Here is a 24369-nt window from a genome sequence, read left to right as displayed (position 1 = left end):
ATAGCGTTTCAAATAATTTTGTCTTAATATTTTTTACATGTATAAACCTGTTCTTGTTTTGTAGCAAAAAATAAATAATCGTTTGAATAATCGTGATTTCAATTATTACCACAATAATCGTGATTAATACTTTTTTCATAATCGAGCAGCCCTAATGTGTTGTGTGTTTTAGCAACAACAACAAAACCTTAAGTGAGAAAAGGTTTGTGCTTATCTGTGAGTCCGTTTGTGTGTATGCAATGTACAGTACGTCTGTAAGTAGCATAGCTGTATGTCTTTGGGGAGAGGTACGTCACACAGAGCAATAAAGCCTGTGGCATTACTTTCCACAGGCCAACGGATTACACACGTACCCCATTGGGAAATACAGAGGAAAAGAAGGCTCGACATAAGTGCAAAGCACGTAGCATTCCTTTATACTTCAACTTAATAGGTACATGTCTACTTTCACGTTTGGATCGAGGGATTTCGCACCTGTCAAGCTGTGTACAAAAGTGCTGACAGTTGTTCACTCCTGACCGTTCCAGGCTCTGCTTGTGCAAAATGTTTTGCCATATTTCTTAGCAATTCAGTCACCTTCACTTCTAGCAGCCGTCAACTCAACCACATTGCTCACGTTTGACGTTACTTAAAATTGGTATCATTTGCCCAAAGTTGTTATTTGGGTGGATATTGGTACGAGCGAGGTGGTCTTACGTGCACTTTGGAGGAAGTAAAACCAAAACACAAGCAACATTTTACAGATAAAGCGGAAGTCAACCCAAACATTTTTTTATGTTCTATGTAGGCCCACAAGTTGAAACATGGCATTCTGATTATTAAATTTGTGGAATATAAGTGAAGCAGCAAAATACACCTCTTTTTAGCTATCTCAGGGTGTGGCCATTTTGTCACTTCGGTCGACTGACATCAAAGTTGCTCAGGTTAAGACCAATCACATCTCACCTGTTTTCTGAAGCTCAGCCATGATTGGTCGTTATCCGAGCCCTGAGCAACTGGATGTCATTTTCAGTCGACAGAAGTGACAAAATGGCCGGCCCCTGAGATGGATAAAAACGGGGGGATTTTGCTGCTTAACTCATATTCCACAAACGCAATATTAATCAGAATGCCTTGTTTCAACTAGTGGGCCTGCATAGAACATATTCTTGACAAAAATAAGTTTGGGTTGACTTCCACTTTAAGGCTATTTTCCAGCAACTCAAGCATCACTGTGATTCGTAATTATGATTACTTTTTGTGCAAAATTCTACTTTAGTTTCATAAATGGAGAGTCTCATGGAATGAATTTGATTTATACACCGTGGCAGCAATTCACAACAGCACAGCACAAGTAATGAAATGATATACTGTATCTAAGACAGATGTATCTTTTTTTTAACTGTTGTCAGGTTTTTTTAAATTTGAAAAACACGATGAGCTTTGGTTATAAAGACTCACTGACACACCAACACATCAAATTTGCACATTAAAGATTGCAAGTGTAATTTGCTGCAGACCTCTCTCTACAGTTATGCATTAAAATTTACCCCTCAATAGCCAATAGATGGCAAGCTACAGCACTTGCGTGGGACACTATAAACTACAATTAACCACAGTTTAATTTTACAAACTGACTGCATTTTTTTAAAAAGCGAAACAAGTTGCCAAATAGTCTGATTCTGGCACGGTCTGTTTCTCGAAAAAAAAAAAAAAAGTTTAAAATAGTCGCTAAACATTCACTATCCGGTTTTATCCGGCCACAATTTCCACAGTGGCCTGTGCTTATTATTGTTAGATAATGGACAGATACTGCATTTGCTCAAGAAAAAGATGCTTTGCGAGCTATTAAATTCTTTCCTGGCCTGTGTAAAGCACTCTTCAAAGTGAAAACAATGCAATACATTATGAGGCACAATGTTTTTTTTTTTTTTTATGTTGCATATTCATGTTTCATTCAATAATTAAGAAGCCCACATTGGTTGATTATTCAATAAAAGTTCTCTTTTTGGAGCGATGAAATGGTAGGACGATGAAGTCAACTCAATGAATGTATGAGATAAACCAGAGTTCTACAATCTTTTTCACTATGAGAGCAGTTTGGAGAAAATTAATTCTGCCAAGAGCTTTAGTCTGTTCATGATATACATAAATACACTAGGAAATCAATTGAAATCGAAGTCAAAGTCATTATGTCTGTCCAAACCCTTGTCAGGCTTCAGCTCGTGGTCACAGTTGGCATACTTGCGTACATTCTGTGGTTCCACATATGTTTGCCTGCTCAAAACTGTTGAACATTTTTTGTTGTTCTCTCTGCTAAAACCAAACATACCCATTTCATTCACAGTTGATTGGAAAAGTGTAATATATTGTGGAAGTGTTGATGAATCAGCACAAGAGTCTAACTCTTCATCATGCAACTGATTACAAATTGTAGTCTATTCACAAATCAATCCTTAAAGAGGAACAACCCAAACACGGCATTCTGATTAATATTGCGTTTGTGGAATATGAGTTGAGCAGAAAAATCCCTCCTTTTTAGCCATCTCAGGGGGCGGCAATGAAGTCACTTCTATCTTCTGACGAAGTCAACAGAAGTGACAAAATGGGCGCCCCTACGGATGGCTAAAAACGGGTGGATTAACTCAATTCATTCCACAAACGCAATATTTATCAGAATGCCTTGTTTCAACTAGTGGGCCTGCATAGATATGTTCGGCTCGACTTCCACGTTAAATGAAGCAATACATGTTGGTATGCACCCTTCCATGTTGAGAGAGCTAGTAAGAGTGCTGCATGTTATAGCTTGATTAATAAGGACACCATATAAACATATACTCTTTTTTTTCAACAGTTTTATGACTTTTCCTTTCTGTCAGATGCTGGCAACCCTTCCTCCCGGCACTTAAAGTATATGGTGTGTGTGTCTGTCCCATGAGATCCCACTAATGATGAGATTACTCATTTGCATTCACAGAGGAAACTGAATATATTAACATGAAGTAGAGGATATGTGATTAAGATGAACAAAGTGTGACTTTTCATCCTGCATCAAACCTCAGATTTGTCCGTCTCTGGTATATACTATTATTGGATAATAGCTGCTATGCACATCACTTTCATTTAAAAAAAAAAAAAAGTGTACTCTTACATGCATAGAGGGAGCATATTGCTAAAGATGCAAACTAATGTTAGTTAATCAGTGCAGCAGCCCACAAATTGGTTCCATCCCATGTTAGTATGGTTTAGTTTGAAGATGAGATGGTGGTGTACTGACCCGTACCTCCATCTCCTTGAGCACAGGGTGGTCTTCAATACCTGGGAACAAAACCCTCATGGCATACGTCCGGTAGTCCAAGAAGGGAATTCCGGCGCCGTCCAGTTCTTGTGTTAGCTCATGAATATCTGTCTGGAGTTCGGCAAAAGCTTCAGGGAAAAAGCAAGCCAAACATACAGTTAACTGTTTCAGCAGGTTATATGCATTTTAAATGTCATAACTGTTCAATTTAACTAATGATTAACCTGTAAAAATGTAGTGTGTACAATACAATTATCTCAAAAGCCTCATATAGCTTTTTGTGTCATGTACTAAATGTGCAGTACTTTGGTGGATCTGATGGATGACAAAAGACTTTAAACAGCCATCTGCATTACCTTTTACAATACTTTAATATGGTAATTGTTGGTCTGCCTTTGTCATTTTTAATGTGTAACTATTTATTCATGCCTGCTCATCTGCTACTTTTACGCGGTCAATGTTGTGATGTCTGCCTCTAATAATGGCTAGCTGATGATTGAACTACATGCCCCCTGTCACGCCCCCCCCCCCCCCCCCCCCCCCCAAGTCGGTCTCTTTCATCTGCGTCTCCGCCCACACACACTTTTACATTTCTAAAGGACAGCTGGGAGAGCAGAAGGCAGCATAGGCTCTTTAGGATTTAGGAATAAGTGCACAGAATGTGTTTTCCCATTGATATAAATGTTTTTGTGGTTTTGAAACACTTATTCCTGAAGATGGATCAGCTTCAACTTTGTTTTTTTTAAAAGAGGGACGTGAGAAGAGAAGAAGAAAAAGTGTGAGAAGAGACGAAGAAAAAAATGTATGAGAAGAATATACATCAGAAGTTATGTGAAATAAGCAGACCCATATTCGAAGCAGTAAAGCCCCTATCCCACTGAGGGTGGATCAATTGCGAATGTTGCGTTCACGTTAAGACTTCGTCAGGATTTGTTCAGTGTTGCAAATGTTCTCAAAACATTCGCCAGACGTTTGCCGACCGCTTTAGTGATTTTTCTTGACGGAAAGAAATTTTGAACATGCTCAAAATTCTCTTGTGACAAGAAAAGTGCAGGCGAACATCTGCCGAACGTTTGCGAACGCGAATTTTTGTACCTTCGCCAACAATCGGAAATGTTCACACCTCAGTGGGATAGGGGCTTAAAACTACAGTAAGACCATGCACATTGTCATTTAGAACAAGTGACGTGAGGCAAATTTGCACTGCGACAGTCATCATTTGTTGTTCAAACTTCAATGTTTATTTTAATGTTTTAAAATTGACAGTGGTTCATGTTTTTATCCACTAATGTAATAGCATGGATGTAAGCATGTTACTTTCGAAATTTGCTTGTACAGTTCAAGATTTTTATGATGGTGACATTTTGACCCCGGGGGATTTTCTCCCCCGTTATTTTGTATGTGGATTCCTTTTTCCCTGATATACGACCCAACCTCCCAGAATGGAATGCATTGCACGGGTCACTCTATGGTGTAATGCAGTGGTCGACAACTCTTTTTTTGCCACGGACCGGTTCATACAAGTCTATACCCTTTGCGGCCATGTAACTATTCCCCGTCCGGGGGTTAGCTGGGGAAGAGAAACGTTCCAAATACATCTGTTTATTTTACTCATTTGCTAGCTTGTGCATTTAATATTAGCGTTACGAGACGGAGACAACTTGACATGTGTTAAGAGTCAGTCATAGATGGATGTAATGGAGAGAATCCGGTCACTTTTCAAAATAAAATGTTTTTCAGCCTCGGATGATAAATACACCGGAAGTACTTTTTATGTTTCTTTCTTTCATCTGTGCGGCCCGGTCCAAAGTGGCCTGCGGCCTGGTACCGGTCTGCGGCCCGGTGGTCAGGGACCCCTGGTGTAATGAATTGTTTGAAACAGCAAATGAGGATAATTCAATTATTAGCAAAGCTGCATTGTGTGCTGCCTCTACCTTCTTTACATTCCAGGGCCACTCTGGACTCCAAGTTGTCCATCTGTAGCTGAAGACGTTTCAGGGTGCGGTCGGCGTCTCTTGACTTTCTCTTATAGGCTATCAGCACAGCGATGATGACCAATAACAGCATCCCACCACCACCTCCGATCCCGATGATGGCAGGCAGCGTCAGCAAGCTATCCGAGTAGATGTGAAGAGTACCTGGGGAGTACTCAAACCCGCCAGCTCGGATCTGAAAGCACACAAAAAGCATTTCTAACAATCAAAATGTATTCAGAAGTTCAAGCGAGTGTTTCATGTTTTGCAAGCAAACGCTGCAAGTTTCTTTATCAGAGCTGACCGTTCAGGGCATTGCTCAAAGGATCATTAGGGAAAAGAATATGGCTAATTATTTACTTTTCCATGAATGTATTTTCTGTTTCTCTTGGGATTCGACTTAATCAAGACTAAAATAAACACAGAATCAGGCACGAGTTCATCTGACAAAAGCAGATGGTTGGAGGATAATAGTGGTTGGTCTAAGGAGATCGAAACTTGGTGGTCTGATGAAAGCGAAGTTGTTTGACCCAATTTCTACCTCAAGTATCATGAAATGTTGATCTCCTCTGTAGTCAATATGGTGGCCCTTCGTTGACAGGCGCATGCTTGGGGAGCCTTACATCACCTCAATTCCTGAATTCTTTTACCAGGAACGTTTTGATTTTTTTTTTTTTTTGCCTGCAGGGGAGATGCTTCAGGCTGTGGGAGATGAAGATCTCAATGATGACTTTCTCAGCTTTGTTCACGATCTCTGGTCTGGAGGTGTATATAATTATAAAGACGCCATTGTGAACTGTTGAACAATGTTGATGATGGAAATGACCTCAGCTCATCCAATGGAGCACGTCAAAACCCAATGACAAGGGTCGAGAAAATGTAGGTTATTTGCTGTGGAAATATCTTTCCATTTTCTCTCATTTGTGTTGTTGAAGGTCACAGGTGAGCTAGATCCTCTACCAGCTGACTGTGAATGAAAGATCAATGTTTCAGAAACAATTGATAAAATATGCTATTGATTTGTTTTTTCCATACAGTATGGCTACATAGAGAAATATTGCAGCCACGTATTCCATGGAAAATGAAGCCAAAACTCCTAACTATGTGGTCAGCAAGAATTTAGATGTCAAAGTAAAGAGTGCCATGGAGTTATTCGAGAGAGGCAAAGTAAAAAAAAAAAAAAAAAAACAGATGCCGCATGAAGCATACTCACCCACATTAAAAGTAATCAAACAGAGTAATTAGCTGCATTTAAATAATTCCCCAGGCAGCCATGGCAATTAAGAAAAGTGAAACACATGTACGTTTGTTTTTTTGCACTCGGTAAGTAAGTGCATTTGCATAAGAGCAGTTTATCTCAGTAAATAAAGTAACACACAGCGCTGGAATCCATCAAATCAAGCGATCCACTAGGGGGTTGATACCCGACTCAAATGAATAATGATTATACACTTTGAAGTTCTTGTAAGTGAACTTTCATGTCTAATTAGACGGTAAAAAAATCAAAGCATAAAGTGTAACGTCAATATCGATGTATGTTGTGTACGTGTAGAGATCCAATTAGCGCAAGGAGAGACAATTGCAACATCTTGTACGTATATGAATACACAGACAGTTATCAGTGAGTTGAAAAGAAAATAGAAAGAGGACACTGGCATTATCACACAACTTACGTTTCTGCCAATCAAACTGCATAGACGTATTTTAAATGCATGTCTGATGCTGGTTGACTGATTTCTGTTATTGTAGTGAGCTGTTTTTATTCCATAAATAAATGCTGCATACCTGACAGAGCTGATCAAACGAATGTGCCTTCAGCTATCGTCAAGACTTACAGGCTCTGTAAACAGCAGTTATTTATTGGGCAAATAAATTGTTCAGTAAAGTATCAGTACAAATGATGGTTTAATGGTTGTATTGTTTTTTGATTCACGACTACTACTACTATCACAGTATTAAAATTCCCTGGAAGAAGGAACTGAACTCCAAACTATTCTTGGGCACAAAATGACATCTCTTTTTAGCCATTGGAACCCATTGAAATTTTTAAGGGATCCAATGTTTTTATTCCAAGAGAAAAACACATTTTGGGAGTTTAGATAAGCACACCGGATTTAAAAACACAAAAATAACAACAAATAATGACAACCCAATAAAAATAATTTACACATATCACGCAATGGTCATGAACAGGATGTTGGCCATGCAGAATCGTGTTGCTTTATCAAAAGTTGGGCTAATTTTTCAGGGAAAAGCACAACTCAAATTTCTTGACGCTGCATTTTAGTGAGCATTTAAGCTTTGGTTATCTTTTTTGCCACACATATGCCAAATAAAGGAGCACCCTCAATAATGTCTATTAAGACAAGAGAAATAAGGAAAGAAGAATATACAATGAAAGTCGAAGTATGCGTCCGCTCACAAAGCGTCTCAAAGCTATGAGAGAACGTTTTATTGTTTTGCTATCAACAGTGGTTGACGGTACTGTACATCATCAGATGATACGAGTGCCGTGTGAGCACAGGCAACTCAAAGAAGTTGGTGACACATTTTCAAAGTGAGTGTCTATTTTTACTCTTGTGACAGACTGAAGGACTGATGGAGGAACTAAAAAGCTGTAGGCCAAAACAACAAACTAGTTTCTTCGAAAAACTCGAGGGAGGCGTGCAGCTGCCAACACGCAGCTGAGCGTCAGAAGGGACACGCAGAGGCTGGCTGACACACACACACACACACACATTTGTAGGGCTCACACCCACGCAAGCTGTGTATGTCTGGACACCCATTGGGGTCCCCTGTATGTAGGTCATTCTACATAGGGAACATCTTTGTGCAACAGCTGCGTCCCTCTTTGCAGTATCACACGCAACACATGCATAAATGTGCACTTAAACACACATATACAAAAGTACTCATGAGCGCACATAAAAGTCGACGCTTATGCACAAAGAAGTGATGGGACATCATTTTTTGTTAGGGTAGTGTCAAAAGATGGTCAAACTCAACCAAAACTACAACACGATGCATCGTTTTTGATGTTCAGCGTGACATTTTCTGGTTTAATGCAAGAGCGTTGCATGTAAGGGTTTTTCATAAGTTGTTCCACTTTGGAGCTGGCTGGTTGATGCCGTTGAGAGCTATCATGCTGAATTAAATAGATGTGCTGTCATTGGATTTGGAGGCATATTGGCTGTCGCTGGAAGGGAACAAATGTCAGAAAGATAAAGCGAGGCCATTGTGAGAGGACATTGGCTATAAGTTTAAAAAGGGGCATGGGGGGGGTGGTAGTGTGTGGGTGCACTGGAACAAATATTCAGACATACATCCAAATATATTCAGAGTGGGAGCCATGTCGTTTGCCTGAGGTTGACTTTCTCTAGTGCAAGATGTGGTGATTTTAAAAGTCTGCTGCAGTCAGAGCAAATCTGAGATGCACATCTGCAGTCTGGTGACAGTTTAAAACAAGTACCGCTCAACGCTTGCCACGGGCTGCACTTACTAAGTTTGCTTGTGTTGCCTTTCTGATACTAATGTGACGAAAGCGATATTGACATCATTAACACCGTGGATGCATGGGAAAAAACATGTTGCATTGGTTTTTGACACAGAACTTGTGTGGAGTGTTTTATTGCTTTGTTGTTTTTCAATGGTTGGTTTATTTTTAAGATTGCATGACAATTTATAATGTTAAAAAGTGTGATCAGCAACAAAACTTGTGTTATGTCGGTCATTCGTCATAGGTAGTAACACGAGTGTTTATTGTTTTTCTGTTTTACTATCAACAGTAGTTGATCGACCTTCAGGAATCATATAACAATAATGTTTCATCATGGCGACAATTTCACCGCGGTACAGATGATAAAATGTGATATATTTTTTAAACTGAAGAACTATTGAGAGGTTGACTGGAATTGAGTGGACTAAGTTCCATTTTAAACATTAAGATTCTAATGGACAAAAATGTGGTCCATTATCACAAATTATAAACTAGGTTATGCTGCAATGTGCATTGTGGGGGTGAGGAGAGAGCCGGCAAAGGGGACGCTTAGCTGAAGTCTGTAAATGTGACAAAAATGCCACAGTCTGGGTACAAAGACAAGCTACAGTATGTGTCAGACCAATTTGGAAAAAAAAAAAATCTAGGGGGTTATGCTCATATTCCCTCGACCATACTATTTAACACAGACTAAATCAATACAAATGTTGGAATAATAGAGTGCACCGCGGGACTGAACAACAGGCGGCACCTGCAGCAAAGAACTGCTGATGCGTGCACAGTTGATGATGTGAGTATGCTTCACTGAATACAAAGAAATGTTTTTGTTTTTTCTCACCTGCAAACGTGTGAAGGTTCATTCAATTGGACATGGCACACACTTCAGCCCTAACGGATTAAACTCAACTTTAAAAACGTACCGTGGCTCTGTGGCACTTTTCTTCTTTCTCAACCATGTGAAAAGTTACTTTGCCTGTGTAAAAACAAGACTTCTGCGAGGCCTACCTGATGATCAGCAACAGGCGAGGGGAGAACTTGTGAAGATAAACATGTTAATTAAGCATTACATATTTAACAGCCACCTTGGTGTGCAAGCTCAGTGAAGCGTAACCTAGATCTGTCAGAGGAAATCGTTGTGGAAAGCCACAAGGGTTTCTTTCCCATAATTCAACAGCAAGGTTAGAGTGACATTATGTGCTGAGATTGTCAGATGGGAATATTTCTAAATGCATAAACATGAATGAGGTCAGTTTGAACATACCTTAGCCCAGCAGGTGTTACAGAGAGGAACAGCGATGAAGTAATAGAGGACACAAAGGATCAAATGTACGGCACAGTGTAGAGATTTTGCACAAAATATATTAAATTTGAAGCCTGTGATATGAACCCCTTCTGAAGTGACTCATTAGATGTGAAACACTTTAAAAGGAATTGTTAAATCTCTTTGAAGAGTGAAAACATGTCCTCAGTTAGACCTCCTGAAATGGTGAAATAACACAGAATAGTACTCTATTATTGATTTACAAGACATGCAAATTAAAAAAAAAAAGTATTCTTACTATGTCTGAGCCAAATAGGACTTGCCAGGATAGGCTCCAATTAAAAAAAAAGGAAGGAAGAAAGAAACCCTTTAAACAGCTAGATTGCATTCTGCTTGTAACAACCAACATGATCGCTTGAGGATTTGCACAAATGATGGTCACATGCAGCAAAAGTCCAGTTCTGACACAGCATATTCCCAACCAGTGTGCCAAATGGTTCTTTGCTCATTCATCTATGCCAGAGATGTATAGTGACCAGCAGAATTATTTAATGCCCTTCCACTAAATGTCAGAAGGTACAATAAACCCGTGTATCTGCCTCTTGTCATTAATAGAACAGAATCAGTTCAGGTTCATCAGCTTTGTGTTCAGTTAAACAGATAAAGATTTTACTGAGTCAGAAACTCAGTGATTAAATTGACATGATATCATCATTATTTCAGTATACAAAATTAAAAATATCTACTGGTTCTGTAAAGCGACAGTTTCAGAGTTGCTCTAAAATCTGACCCAAAAGGGTTGAGGAAAGTGGACGGAAAAAACACATTCACATTCACATTCCATTTTTTTTTTTTTTGGACACATAATGGTGCATAATTACTATAATCTTAAAACACTGACTGACTGTGCCCCAGAAAATTGCACTGACCGTGACTTTATGTTGTCCGGTGAGGTTTGGCCACTCGCACAGTAATTGACTCTCAGACAAGGTGAGAACGCAGGGAGTTTCTCCGATGAGCACTGTATAGTTCAGACGACTGTTACCTGGCACTGCCGGGATCAGGTTGCGACCCTAAACAAAGGTAAGGACAAATCCAATGAGGGAAAAAAAAAAAAACTTAAACTCATTCATGAACAACATCCAGGCATCCGTTTTCGATAGAACTTGTTCTCAATCAGGTCAACGGGTGAGCTGGAACTGATACCAGCTGATTTTGGGCAAAACACACCATGGACTGGCGGCCATTTGCATTCATGGACATCAAACCAACATCCATTCACACTCGCATACAGTAGGCACAATTTAGAGTCTTCAATGAACCTAACATGCATTATCCAGTATTTCCATGCTTCCATCATAACAAATGCAAAAGAAACATTAGTGCTTTATTTTCACACATCATGACTGGGCTGAGAAGCCTCACTTCATTTTTGCACATTTCTTATTTGAAATTTGCACTGTGAAGGAGGGCGGAAAGTGAGCTATGTGAAACAAACAGATAAAGTAGAAGAATATAAATGCAAAACAACATGAAACTTGGCAAGTAACTTCAGGAAAGTAAGTGAATAGAGTTTAAAAAAGAAATAATATGTGGGACGTGAGAGAAGTGAGTGAGAGGTGATGGCTTTTGTGTCTCCTGTTGCTTTAGCAGTGGGACACAGAGACACACTCCTCTTTGTAATCCCATTGTCTCTGCAGGAGACGATAACCCACTCCACAACCTTGTAAACATCCTAGAAAAACACGCACATGCACACCTACACACTCATGCATGCATACACGTTATTATAATAAAACTATTTATACTACTACTTAATGCAACACGTACACATTTAAGTATGCGCATCAAAAACGTAGTCATTGTTTCATTCCTGCTCGTGAGTATTTTGTTGTTTCTATTTATTCATCAAATTATTTATTAATTGCAGATCCCTCCAAAAATGTGTACATCAGTTGACTCGCGATGTTTTTTAATGACACATTACAAAACAATTCTCCTTTAGTGAATACGGAGTTTACCACAGTAACATTTAAGTTTATGAATCACACTCTATGAACTATTTTGTGGCGCAGGACGAAAACACAGTTACCGCGACACTTACCGTTTTTCACTTCATTGTTTGGTCTTTATAGCCAATACCTTTTCAAATGCGTATATTTGCTGTAATTCTGACTTTACTACTGCATTAGCATAGGTCAGTGATGAGAGACTACAACAGATTATGACCTCGAGTTTACATTCCCCCGTGGGGAGAGAACTCTGCTCTAAGGTGAGGACAACCTGTATTTGTAACATTATGAAAATGTCATTTACATGTACATACAATCTCCAATTGGAAAGTAATGCTATTTAATCTTTACATTATGTTCCCAGTGGCCATAGCGATCACATATTAGGCCAATGTGGACAAAACAGGATGGATGTGCGACAACATGGGGGGGCAGGGTGGGCGGCAAACGTGACAGGCTGTGATCGCGGTGGATGCCTAACCAGATTTTTAAACTGTCAGAACATTTGCCGGCGGTCCGTAGTGGGACAGGAAGTATATTTACAGTATCTCAGGGTTCAAGTTTAGTTTTGTCACGTCCTGCTGCATTTACTGCACGTTCTGTCATGGTTCTCACTAGGGCCTGACCGATATGGATTTTTTTTTTTTTTTTTATGTAGGCGCTGATTCTGCTATTTAGTAAATTAATAAATAAGTAAAATACAGATAACAGAATAAGATTAATTTAAACATATGCGTAATTGAACAATAACACTTCTTTTTGGTCCCCTATATATCAAAATAGCATTTTCCCTCACAATTACATGAAATTAATGGCAATTTTTGTTTCAGCCTCCAACACACTCTTTAATCTTTGGATTAGAGTTTTACTCTGCCGGGGCCACAAACATGCTTCAAGCTGTCCAGCGCCATGCTTCATTTGTAGAAAGCCTTTACAGGTGAAAAACATCAGAACTTGATCAGGGTGTGAACAATAGGAAAGGAAATGAAGATGAGAATGTGAAGTGCCGGGAGGGAAAGTACTGGCACCCATGTTAGACCGTGGGAGAAATGGAGTGCACCTGAGAGCCTCAAGGAATCAGTAGTTCCGTCTTCAATCCCATGGCCCATCACGGAGATCATGATGGACCATGACAAAACTTTGAAAGACTTGAATAGGGAGGATAAAAATGGTAATAAGGATAAAAAGACCACAGCGCACTGTTTGAGGCAAATTGTGCTGTTGTGGCCGCCAGGAACGTAGTATAAACATAGCATAATGGTTTTGTCCCTTATTTAAAAGGAACATATACTTTAGGAGTAAAACCTGTATATTATCACTGTGTATTTGCTGTAAAACCAAATTTCCAGCAAACTCTTAGAGTCAAATTAATGACACCGGCCTACAAGTGCATATAACAGAAAAATTGGTCAAAAAAGGAAAAGCCCAACCACTGCAATTCTGACCTTAAGTATCAGCGGAGATGTTGGTTTGAGCTCCATTATCCCAGATGAGCTGAGCGGTTCAAACACGGGGTCGGGGTAGTAGCTGAAAGTCTCATTGACCACCACCAAGGAGTTCACATTGTCCATGTAAAAGCCAATCTCATCAGGACCGGTGCCGGTTTCAGAAAAGCCCAGCTCAGAGTCTGCCACAGATGGAGCGAGGCAGACCATGACCGAGTTGTTGTACACTGTACAGTTCTGTAAACGAGAGCGAACAAGAGGAAACAAGACGTTAGTTGAACGATGCTAACATCGCTGTGCTGCTAACCATTTGTTTGTCACTTATTAATGGCACAATTACCACTGCCACATTAGTATTTACCAGAGTGGCTTGAAAGTAAAAGTGCCAACAACAACAAAAATATAAGTGTTCCATCGTTCTTTTGACATTGAAGACTTTGAATTTGACTTACTTTCTTGTTTTAACGATTTTTTTTTTTTTTTTTACACAAAATCATTATTCTTGTTTCTTTCATGTTGCGACAGAATTGTTACAGCTGTAGCTGTTGTGAAAGTGGTATTTAAATAAATATGACTTGAGTTGAGAATTTTGTGGCACCCTGACCTTTGAAATGTGGTCTGAGGTAGAAACAGACGAGGACAAGTGATCAACACACTTTTCTGACACTTTAAGCAAAAGACGCTGGAGAATAATGACTGTGCCATGTGAATCTGACAGATTATGCTTGTTTGAAAGTAAATAATGTACGTGAATAGAATTTGAGCAGATATCTGATCTTGCGGAAGCCTGTGCTTACCTGGGCTAAAATGTGGATTTTAGTTCATAATTCAAACTTTTGTTAGGATGTGGGATCAAGTCAATAATGCAAACCACAAAGACATGTTCATATTCAACAATTATAGTGCATTTAAAGTAGTTTCCCTTGTAATTCAGCAAAGCAGTCAAAAACCCATTGATGCTAAACTTTTTAAACAATTAGTGTGTGAGAGTTTTTATGTGTCACAATAATACTTACATGAAAAGACTCTGCCTGCCCATACTTGGCCCTTATCTTTGGTTCCCGAATTGTTGCAAGGTTGGTCCCACTCACTGTCAGTATAGTTCCACCACTGCAAAGATAAAAGAAGAGATTTATACTTTGCCGTAAGAAAAGCCCAAAGTACATCAGATGAATATATAAAACAGGTAATTACACCGATAAGAAATTAAAATATGGAGTTGTTCCCCTCTTTTCAGTTCAGCTAGAACAGTTTCCACTCTAGCACTTTGAGATCTCATTCTGCTGTAATTTACTTCCATTAATATATATATATATATATATCTATATATATAGATATATATATATATATATATATATATATATATATATATATATATATATATATATATAGATATATATATTTGTGTGTGTTTGTGTGTATAAAACAGGTGAGCTGTGATTGGTCGTTACCTGAGCCATGAGCAACTGTGATGTATTTTTCAGTCGACAGAATTGACAATATGGCCGCCCTCTCAGATTGCTAAAAATGGGTGGATTTTGCTGCTTAAATCTTATTCCACAAAAGCAATATTAATCAGAATGCCTTGATTGCTTGTAAAGCAATCCATTGGCCCAGTCTTAACATGTTTAACAAAAGATAATAGAGTAAGCCCACAAGAGAACAGAGATAATTGAATATTATTGATCAAATTCAAGCATGTACAGATAAGTGCAGGTGTACAATTTGGCGATAATCAAAATTCAGATTGTTTACTGTACTGACTGTCATTCTTGGTTCAGTTCTATTTGAGATCTGCATGCCGCACTACATGCTACTGCAGTAATGTGAAAAATAAATAAAAATAGAGAATATTGTTGTCTACACTGTTGCATACAGGTTGTGATGTACTACCAATCTACACTGTTTCCACCAACATTGCTTTGGAGTAGAAATCATGGACGGAGTCCCATTATTGATTAATTTTGCTAAATGATCCACTCCTCCATTGGCGGTTGCCTTGGCTGTAATGTATCTGCTGTACAAACTATACACTCACTTACATCCATCACTTATGTTTCTGCACTCAATTATAATTGATAATGCGTTCAGCTGGGCTATTGGCACTGCCACTACGGGTGACTCGATCAAATACAATCTTATAGTGAGAAATGCTGAAGCTGCATTTAATTCAAGTGTACAAAGTAATTGAGGGCTTTCTCGGATATGTTATATGATATCTGTTTTTGCTCTCTCCAACAAGTGTAGCAATAGTTAAAACTATAATTAGATTTTAAAAAGACGTTTCAAATCTCGACTGTTACCTCCGTCTCTCTTTTGGATCCCATATGAGCACTTGTCATTGACTGGTTTTAAGTGCTCTGTCTTGCATCCAAATGGATCATCGTCAGACTTGTACAATGACGATGCCCTTAAATGCTTTTCCTTACTTATCACCGCTTGAGCAAAAGTGCCAATTCTCTGCTGGCACGCAAAGGCAGACAATGAGGCAGAGATGATCAAATGTGATTTCACGTCTAATCGTCTCGTCATACTTTCTGTTTGACCTGAGGTGTGACGGTGACATTGTCAGAAACATGCGAGCCAAATGAAAGTGTTCTGTAATTTTCTCCATTCCTGTAAATGTAACAGGTGTTATTTCTTGTTATCTTGTTTAAGTTTTATAAGCAATAAAGTAATTTTGAAATCTTTTTCCTTGGTAATACCATAAGTAGTTTCATGTAATTTTATCAATACTTGTATCTCTTCTGAAAAAAATTTACAAAACCAAAAAAAACAAAACAACAACACACAAGCTGAAATTGACTCTCCTGTTGGATGTTTTTAAGTGATCATCAACCCGAAGCTTAATCACTATATTCATTAATATTACCCAATTAATATGGCAGGTAACTAGAAGGAGAGACTCATTAACACTAGAACTTTATTCTCATCATTTAGTAAGAATTAAGTAATGATTAGTAAATGATTTTCTTAACCTTTTATTTTCTTTACGGTGTGACTGTAATAGCCCTTTGTGAAATGAAAATCCCCAAATATGCTCCAATGAGAAACAAATAAAGACAGGGGTTTTAAATTTTGTAAATATCATAAAACAATCATACTCTATGATAATATGTGCATGCTAAGCCACCCTTGGGTTATTTGGGGCCCTCTGGTAATGTTTTACTCATGTTGTCGATGTACTCAATGTGTATCTTTATTTATTAATCAGTTTACATGCACTGCTGTGCTCCATTATACAAAGCTATATAAAGCTGAGCATTAAGAATTAGCTGAGGCAAAAACTTAGAAGCTTGATTGTCATTAGCTGACTCTTTAATTAACACTCAGAGTCAAAGCATGAATGGTCAATTGACTATGACAACCTCACACGCCATTGATCTCCTTTGGTCTAAAAACTGGCTTTACCCTGATGAAAAATCTCCAGAGACACCATCAATTTATCTCTGTCTAAAGCCAGTGTCAGCTCTCATCTGGAATTTATATCTGCCCCTGTCCAAATATAACAGGCAGCAAATATTCCTTGTCTTTGAAAATTCATCAAGCTACATGGCCTATACAAAAGTGATGATAATCTAGCCCGCAGTCATTATTAATAACAAAGATTGAAAAAATGGCCAATATTCTCATTTTGTTGATTTCAGACCGTTTAATGCTTCTAGGTGTGAATGTAAGTCTGAATAGCTGTCCTCTCTAGGCACCTTTTGCCATTAACAAGCATCTTGATAGAAAAGGCTTCAAACTGTCAGCCAGTGATGGGCTGGTCACCAGTCTAGCAGTTTGTATTTCAATGCATTTGAAAGCGTTCTGGGCAAGCAATAACTCCTCGATTATGTTTGTGCTCAATCTTGTCTGAGCGACAGAGCATAAGAAAGAGGAACAATGTGTTTTGCTATGAAATTTAGTGGTCAACCTATCGTAACAATTTGATGAAATGACAATCTAGTGAGTAATGCGTTTGAGCGGTTGTGATCGCACTAACAAAATACATATATAATACAAATGTATTTGAGTAAAATGCAGTCAGTTGTTCCATGAGACTAAAGTTTACCTGGCAATGCTCCAATCCGGTTCAATCCTCAGCACAGTGGGATCTTCAGTATAATTAAACTTGACCTCTGGGTTTCTGAGCTCAGCGTCATCTATGTCCACCAAGACAGGTGTACTTCCTGGAGCTAGGCCAGCTGGCGTTATGCAGACTATCTCATGGGCATTCCTCCTGGATGAACAGACAACATTGCTTGTTTGGACTCAGACATACGGGTATGTCCCAGACATTGTTCGACAGTGTCAGATTTAAAAAAGAAAAAAAATACAAGCGCAATTTTACTTCTAGGACTTCAGCAGAATACACATTTGAACAATTTACATGATTGCACATACAGTATACTCATCAACACCAAACTCAGAGTTCCATCTCAGGAGATTCTCTGTGGGTCTTACTGAGTTCAGTTTTGTCAACAGCAGGTGAAAAGCACGCTCAATTGGACTGAGAAGAACATTCAATGTCTTTGCCATCAAAAATCTTGAAATTATGTGAATTTGCTAAAATGTACTAATGAGCATAGAATAGGGTATATCTGTTCTATTACTGGCGCATATTCAATTACGGTTGCTTAGCCACACACAGATGATGCAGACAGCTAGTGTGTGTGTGTGTGTGTGTGCTTACTGTGTATGCTTAATAGCTATTTCTATTGCATTCATGAGTGCAGTACTGTCAAGCTACATAATCAAATATACATTTGGTTCAGCTATATATAGGCTGCTTTTCTGGGACATGACTACACAACAGTAATGCAGTATAGACATACTTTTGTGCATGTATGCATTGAATTAGTTTGACTTGATTCTCAGTCACGCCGGTCATGGTGAAGTTGAATTGAGGTTAGTGTACATGCCTTGGATGTTGAAGGCGATTCAACTTTTGCAGAGTATGCATTCCATTTGAATGTTGTTCTATGCACCCCCTCCACCCATCCCCCGATTTACCATAGAGGCTAAATAATATACAATGTCCTTGTTGGCTTGTCACCATAGCAACCCCTTTTAAAAGCGTACACCAGCAACCTTGACAAGATGCTACAAACACGGTGGCACAGTTCAGGTCTGACAGATAAAGACAGAGTTGCAGTGAAGTGGAATCAACTGGATTTACTGTGAGAGGGCTGCGACAGAAATTACTGCAGCAACATCAAAGCTAGCACACAGTAGTTGCTTCAACACAGATTAGCAGCTAGGGGCTAATCCTTACGTTTGACATGCATGCCGCTGTTGTGATAGTCGGGAATGTTTTTCTTGCCTGAGATTAAGGAAAAACCTGCGTGAGTTCAGGCGAAGCGCTGCGGTGTGCCTGTGAATAATACTTGTGTGTGCACATATGACATACACTTGCAAACACTGACAGCAAGGGTACAAGCATGTCTTATCACACATGAACAACTACTTTAGACTGATTTTTTTTTTTTTGGGGGGCTAGATTCTTTCTGATCCATTCCCAGGCTTTCCAAATCTATGGTGCACGGTCAGTTTTTATCGGTTCACCAAATATTGAAAGCAATTTCATCGAGCATCAAACAGGCAAGCATTTATGACTAAGAAAGAAGAACATTTGTAGTTGTGTTGCGAGTTACTTTTTAAAATGGCAGGGTTGTGGTCCAATGCTGACAGAAACAGAGCTGCCCGCATTGAGGTAGCTCCCCTCTATAGTGACACGAGTGCCCCCAGATATCGGACCCTGAGAAGGCTGGATGCCGGTGAAGAATGGTGTCTGGAGAAGAGACACATGTAACAAACAAACACATGTATCAGATTGATTTTTTTAGCAATAGCCATTCTTTGAATATTTTTACTGTATGCACTATATTAACTCATTCACTGCCAGACATTTTCACACCCTCTTTTACCCTAACGTTTAAAAAAATTAGAAAAAAATGTAAAAACTTTTCTGGGATTTAATGGCTGGACTGTGAAAAGACAAATAGATATGTCCTTGGCACTGAATTAGTTAAAAAAAAAAATGGAAACATCATCACTGCACTAGAGCAGGGGGTCCCCAACCAACGGGCCACGGATCGGTACCGCATCGCAGGTCATTTGGCATCAAGCCACACAGAAATCATCAGTACAAACTAATCATGAAGACAAGATGATAGTACATTCAACTTGTATTAAACTTTGCAACTCAAGCCATCATTCCTGACATGTTTATAAACAAAGGAGCGACTTAAATTGACAGCCTTAACATTTTTATCTGTAATTCTTTAGTGCGTTTTAAATTTTAACCAAAACTATACACGATGCAGAGTTGCACTAATACAGTGAAATTATCTATGAATACATAAAGAAGTACTAATACATATACATATTTCACTCTTCTTGGGCACCAAGACCTTTTTTTTTTTTTTTTTTAACGGAAGGTATTGAAATCAGAGGAGCAAATTGTGCAAATGCTCTGTGCTGTATAAACTAAAATAAACACTTGTATTGGTTTTTAATTATGTGTTGATTTACACTTTATCAAAAAAGTTTTGTTATTCTTTTCACTAGTACGCATAATTTAAAAGTAGTAAATTGATCTACATAATCAAAATGTGGTATGCACCTGTAACAAAAAAAATGAAGACCTTTTTTTTGCATTATAACATAGCATATTACAACAAACTTAATTGTGGATTTTATTGTTATGTGATGCCGATGAGTGGCACATATGTCGTTTTTGTGTTCAGTGCTGATATTTCCCAGTTCGTGAACGCATCACTCCGTTCGCAAGTGAGAAAAAGAGAGAGAGAGCAAGCGTGTGCTTCCTGCTTCGATGTCCACTACAGGCATAAACACAGAGAGTTTTTGGGTGTTAATCAACGCGAGCTTACGGAATAATGACTGCTTAATCCATAGAAGATGCGACGACGTGTTAGCGTACCAAATAGGAGCGTTACATCAAACACACCGTAATGTGTGTATGCTAACTGCAGCTAGCTTCTAGACACAACTGTGCCTATGTCAGATATGAAATCAGGCATAAGCCATAACTTGCTTCCTTTTTTTTAAATGATTGGGCATCCCCATCGTGCTGCCATGAAAGGCAGGTTTGCATTGTATTGAGTATATTTGGTGAAATGCGCCGTACCTTTCGGACTCTATTGCCAACACGAATTAGCCCTTAGTTTGACCGATATGTGGGGGAGCTGAGAAAAACAGATTTTCATTACTTCACTTACTTTAGAGGTTCTCTTGTTGCACAAGTAAAAAAAAAAAAAAAAAACATAGTTTTTAGAATTTGGCCTACATTATACCAATACATTTGAAAATTAAGTAAGTAAACATTGTTTATTAGTTAATTTTACAGTGCATTATTTCCATTCAGCATTTTTTTTTCTCCATACTGACACACGCATCCATAATTATGGGGAAAAATGCAATGTTTGTAGCATTTGGCCTACATTTTATCAATGTGTTTGAACGTACTTTGCAAATACATTTGTATTTCTGACTGGGCTATAGCACCTCCTATGCATGCAAATAATGAAGGTCTGCATGGTAAAACCACCTCGGTGTCACTATTGGATGTTATTATTGTGCGGACCTTACCACAAACGTGAATGGCCGAGGGGAAAGGGCCCTGTAGTCATTAACGCAGTTCCTCACACACACCTCCACCTGAGCCTCTTGTACTCTGTATCCTGTTGCATCATTCAGCAGACACACTATTCTGTTGGCGGTGGGATGACAGCAAGAGGGAGAAAGAGCTCAGAGTGTAATAAATAGTGAAAGCTTACAAGTTTGTCTACGTAAAGAGTTGATCACATGATATCAATAAGGACCAACAGTTAGCATGGATATTTTCATTGCCCCAAATAATCAGAGATTGACAAAGCAAAGCTAATCACATCAAAACGGTCTAAAAGGTTTAACAACAAAACTATATTAACCAAGCCAGATGGCAAACTTCCACCAAGTCACAAAGGCAAGGCACTACTTGGGAGGGAAGTAACAGTTCAAACTTTCAAAAGCTCAAATAGGATGCTACATAAACAAAAATACAACCTGATCTGCCAAGACTTGACAGCGGCATTCACATTTGAATATGTTAAATGGAATTTTACTTGTTTTGTTTGAAAATAAAGCTTCTGCATACTAATTTGACAGCTACTGTATGTACCGGTAGTTTTATCAATATATTTCATAATACAAATATATCATTTGTTTTTGTCTATGAAATCATAAAAATTCTAAACACAAAGAAGCCAAAATACTACAGATAATAACAATACAATCATAACCTCCTTGGTGGATCTTAAAAAAACCTGTCACCCACATGCATACACCACATCCAGTTACCACAGCATTTTTCCCCACCATGTGCGCTTTGAAAGTCTCCACAATCTAGAATAAACACTCAGTCACCTCATCCATGGAGAGTATGTTGTCACTGTACCAAAACACTACAGCAGGTATATTAAATTAGTATTTCAATGTATGAGCGTGTGTGCAAAATAAAAATCAAACTGTGCGACAAAAGGGTGACAAATACAGAAACATATGCATTGTATGTGAAGAGATGGCGGCATGCCAAGATATGAAGTTTAATTGAAGTGTGGGTTCTATTTGAATTGAAATGCGTTCTGCTATCACCACAAGCATCCTTTCCTGACTAACTGTACCAGCGAGAGATGGTTTGATTTGCCCGAACTCAATTCCTCAACCGCGCAGGACCCTGCAGAGGACTAAATGTCAGGATAAAGGGATGGCAAAGTAAGGGGGAGCACATATGTAGGGAGTAATGGAGGGGAACAACAGATGGAATCCTATTATGGTCCCGCACAAAAATCTGATGTATCGTATAGTGTGTGTCGCAGTCTTGTCAACTAATAAATTGTTATGAATTGAATGGGGAATGCGGGATTTATTTTGGTCTATTTCACATTAGGTATGTTTTAAAAATGAGATCATTCGAAATAAATGTTCATGGAAGCGCAGTTAGATACAGTAGTGTTGAGCACATCTACCTCATGGTGTTTGGGTTTGAGGCCCTTCAATGTGGAGTTTGCCTCCCCATGATTGCATGGATTTTCTCCAACTCTGGGTTAACTTACACATTCAGAAAAACTGAAAACTCTAAATTGCTAATAGCTGCTAATGCGAATGTGAATGTTTGTTCGTCTATCTTTGCCCTGTGATGCACGGCGACCAGCCGTAGGTAGCTGAGAACAGAACTCCCGCTCTGCATTAATCTACAGATGATTCCCTCTTCTCTAAGATCATTGTGAAAATGCAATGACTCATGACCAATTCTAAATTAAGCCTTGACAAACACACCTTAAGTGATTGTACCTGAATACATACATCGTAGGACTCTGTCCTCCAATTTACCTCTCTGCACTCAGGTAGTCTGTCTCGATAGGGACGCAGGGCACCTTGCCTAACCTGACGCCCATCTGGATGTCTCTGAAGTGTAGACCCAGGTTTTCACCGAGGATGGTCACCCTGGTTCCCCCTTGGCGGGGTCCTGTGTCAGGAAACAACTGCAGAAAGAGAGAGAGTTCAATTCATTCAATGTATTTCACTCTTAACTCTTAATTCTGTGTTAAAAATAGTCCAGTTTGGTCCCCAATGATGCCTGTGACCTGACCTTTCAAGGATGCGTCACATTAATACACCCATGGCCACACTTCTTAAACACACTCCAGACAGACCCATCGATCCACAAGAAGCACACACTAAAAATAATTGGAAACACCCGGTAATTCACGATGTAATCAAGACATGTGCTGCTATTTGTTAAATAATCGCTCTCGATGCAAAATAGAGGGAGAAGAAAGAAGTCGATGACATACAAAAGCAAATCAAAACCAAAGTGACATCTCCGAGCTTTATTGAAAGCTTTTACAAAGGCTTGGTCTACATACTGGGCTGTGGTGGGGTAACGCTCGTTGGTGCTTCCTGAAACCATAATGTGATTTATCACGCCAGATTATGATGCGTAACGGGGACAGGTGTGGCATGACAAAACAAATATAGTGACGGATGGATGGTGGTTACCACCAACACATACACACTTTGAACCAGGAACATGTTTAGACATGCCGCATCCTTTAACAAGCATCACAAGGTAATTATTTGTAATCTGTCCATTGCCCTGTGCTCCACCACTGCTTGGCAGAAAGACTACAGAGGGTATGCTAATTTTGGCACATCATAAATGGCAGTAAGTTTACATTGCATTATGTCATGTCAAATAAAGTGCAAATATGCAGTACATACCAAATCAAATCAAAAGACATATTGGCACTCATGTGTAGTCTGTTTCAATAATCAGCTATGTCAGTACAGGAAGTCTTCAAATTACGACGTACGGGACCTACAACGTTTCGGTTTTGCGACGCTCGTGCCTCTTCCGCCATTTTGTCCCCATCACCATAGTGACTACGTTTACATGCAGTCAATATTCGGTTTAAGGTCAACATTCCAATTTCTGAAACATTCTGAATAACCGCTTACATGAATGAAGAGACAGAGTTGCTCCAGCATTTAAATAACCCACTGTGAAGTGCCATGCACGGCATCCTGACTCAAAGGACGTCATTTCTGCTTGTTACTTTCAACTGTCAATAAAACACTTGATACTCATGTCACTCACCACAGGAATGAAGCAGCCGGTTTCCTCCTCGCTCCAAAAGTGTGCTTTTCTGCTGCGTCCCTGAGCTTATTTACCTCTGCTTGTGTATTTGCTTTTTCGCCCAAAACGCCAAACACCGCACTTCGGCATACAAGCACTTCCTATACTACAAAGACCAGCATTGCTTGCGGCTGAGCATGCGCAGGGTGTCTCGATCGTGTCTGTTCGCACGCCGGCATTATCTTTGCCTTTTTCGCCCCCCTTTCCTTCTTCTCTATCCACCT

At 39.1% G+C, this 24369-nt stretch overlaps 1 protein-coding gene across 2 annotated transcripts in view; it reads right to left on the bottom strand.

Moving 5' to 3' along the window:
• LOC147153372 (plexin-A1-like) overlaps nucleotides 1-24369 on the bottom strand; it is a 208683-nt gene that overhangs the window by 18083 nt on the left and 166231 nt on the right. Inside the window, exons 13-21 of one of the 2 annotated variants that reach the window (XM_086028906.1) lie at nucleotides 22840-22991; nucleotides 21058-21178; nucleotides 19101-19237; nucleotides 17519-17686; nucleotides 14481-14574; nucleotides 13465-13701; nucleotides 10937-11080; nucleotides 5212-5446; nucleotides 3257-3405 (exon numbers count right to left, since the gene is read on the bottom strand). In XM_086028906.1, the coding sequence (XP_085885032.1) occupies nucleotides 3257-3405; nucleotides 5212-5446; nucleotides 10937-11080; nucleotides 13465-13701; nucleotides 14481-14574; nucleotides 17519-17686; nucleotides 19101-19237; nucleotides 21058-21178; nucleotides 22840-22991 (1437 nt within the window). The remainder of the gene's footprint in view (nucleotides 1-3256; nucleotides 3406-5211; nucleotides 5447-10936; nucleotides 11081-13464; nucleotides 13702-14480; nucleotides 14575-17518; nucleotides 17687-19100; nucleotides 19238-21057; nucleotides 21179-22839; nucleotides 22992-24369) is intronic. The other variant, XM_086028914.1, reaches the window with a different exon arrangement.

Source organism: Filicampus tigris, chromosome 1 (assembly GCF_054856515.1).
Source record: "Filicampus tigris isolate MCC_2025a chromosome 1, RoL_Ftig_1.0, whole genome shotgun sequence".
NCBI classification, from domain to species: domain Eukaryota; kingdom Metazoa; phylum Chordata; class Actinopteri; order Syngnathiformes; family Syngnathidae; genus Filicampus; species Filicampus tigris.
Note: the sequence above shows the minus strand (reverse complement) of the source record. Positions and strands in the feature narration are given on the sequence as shown.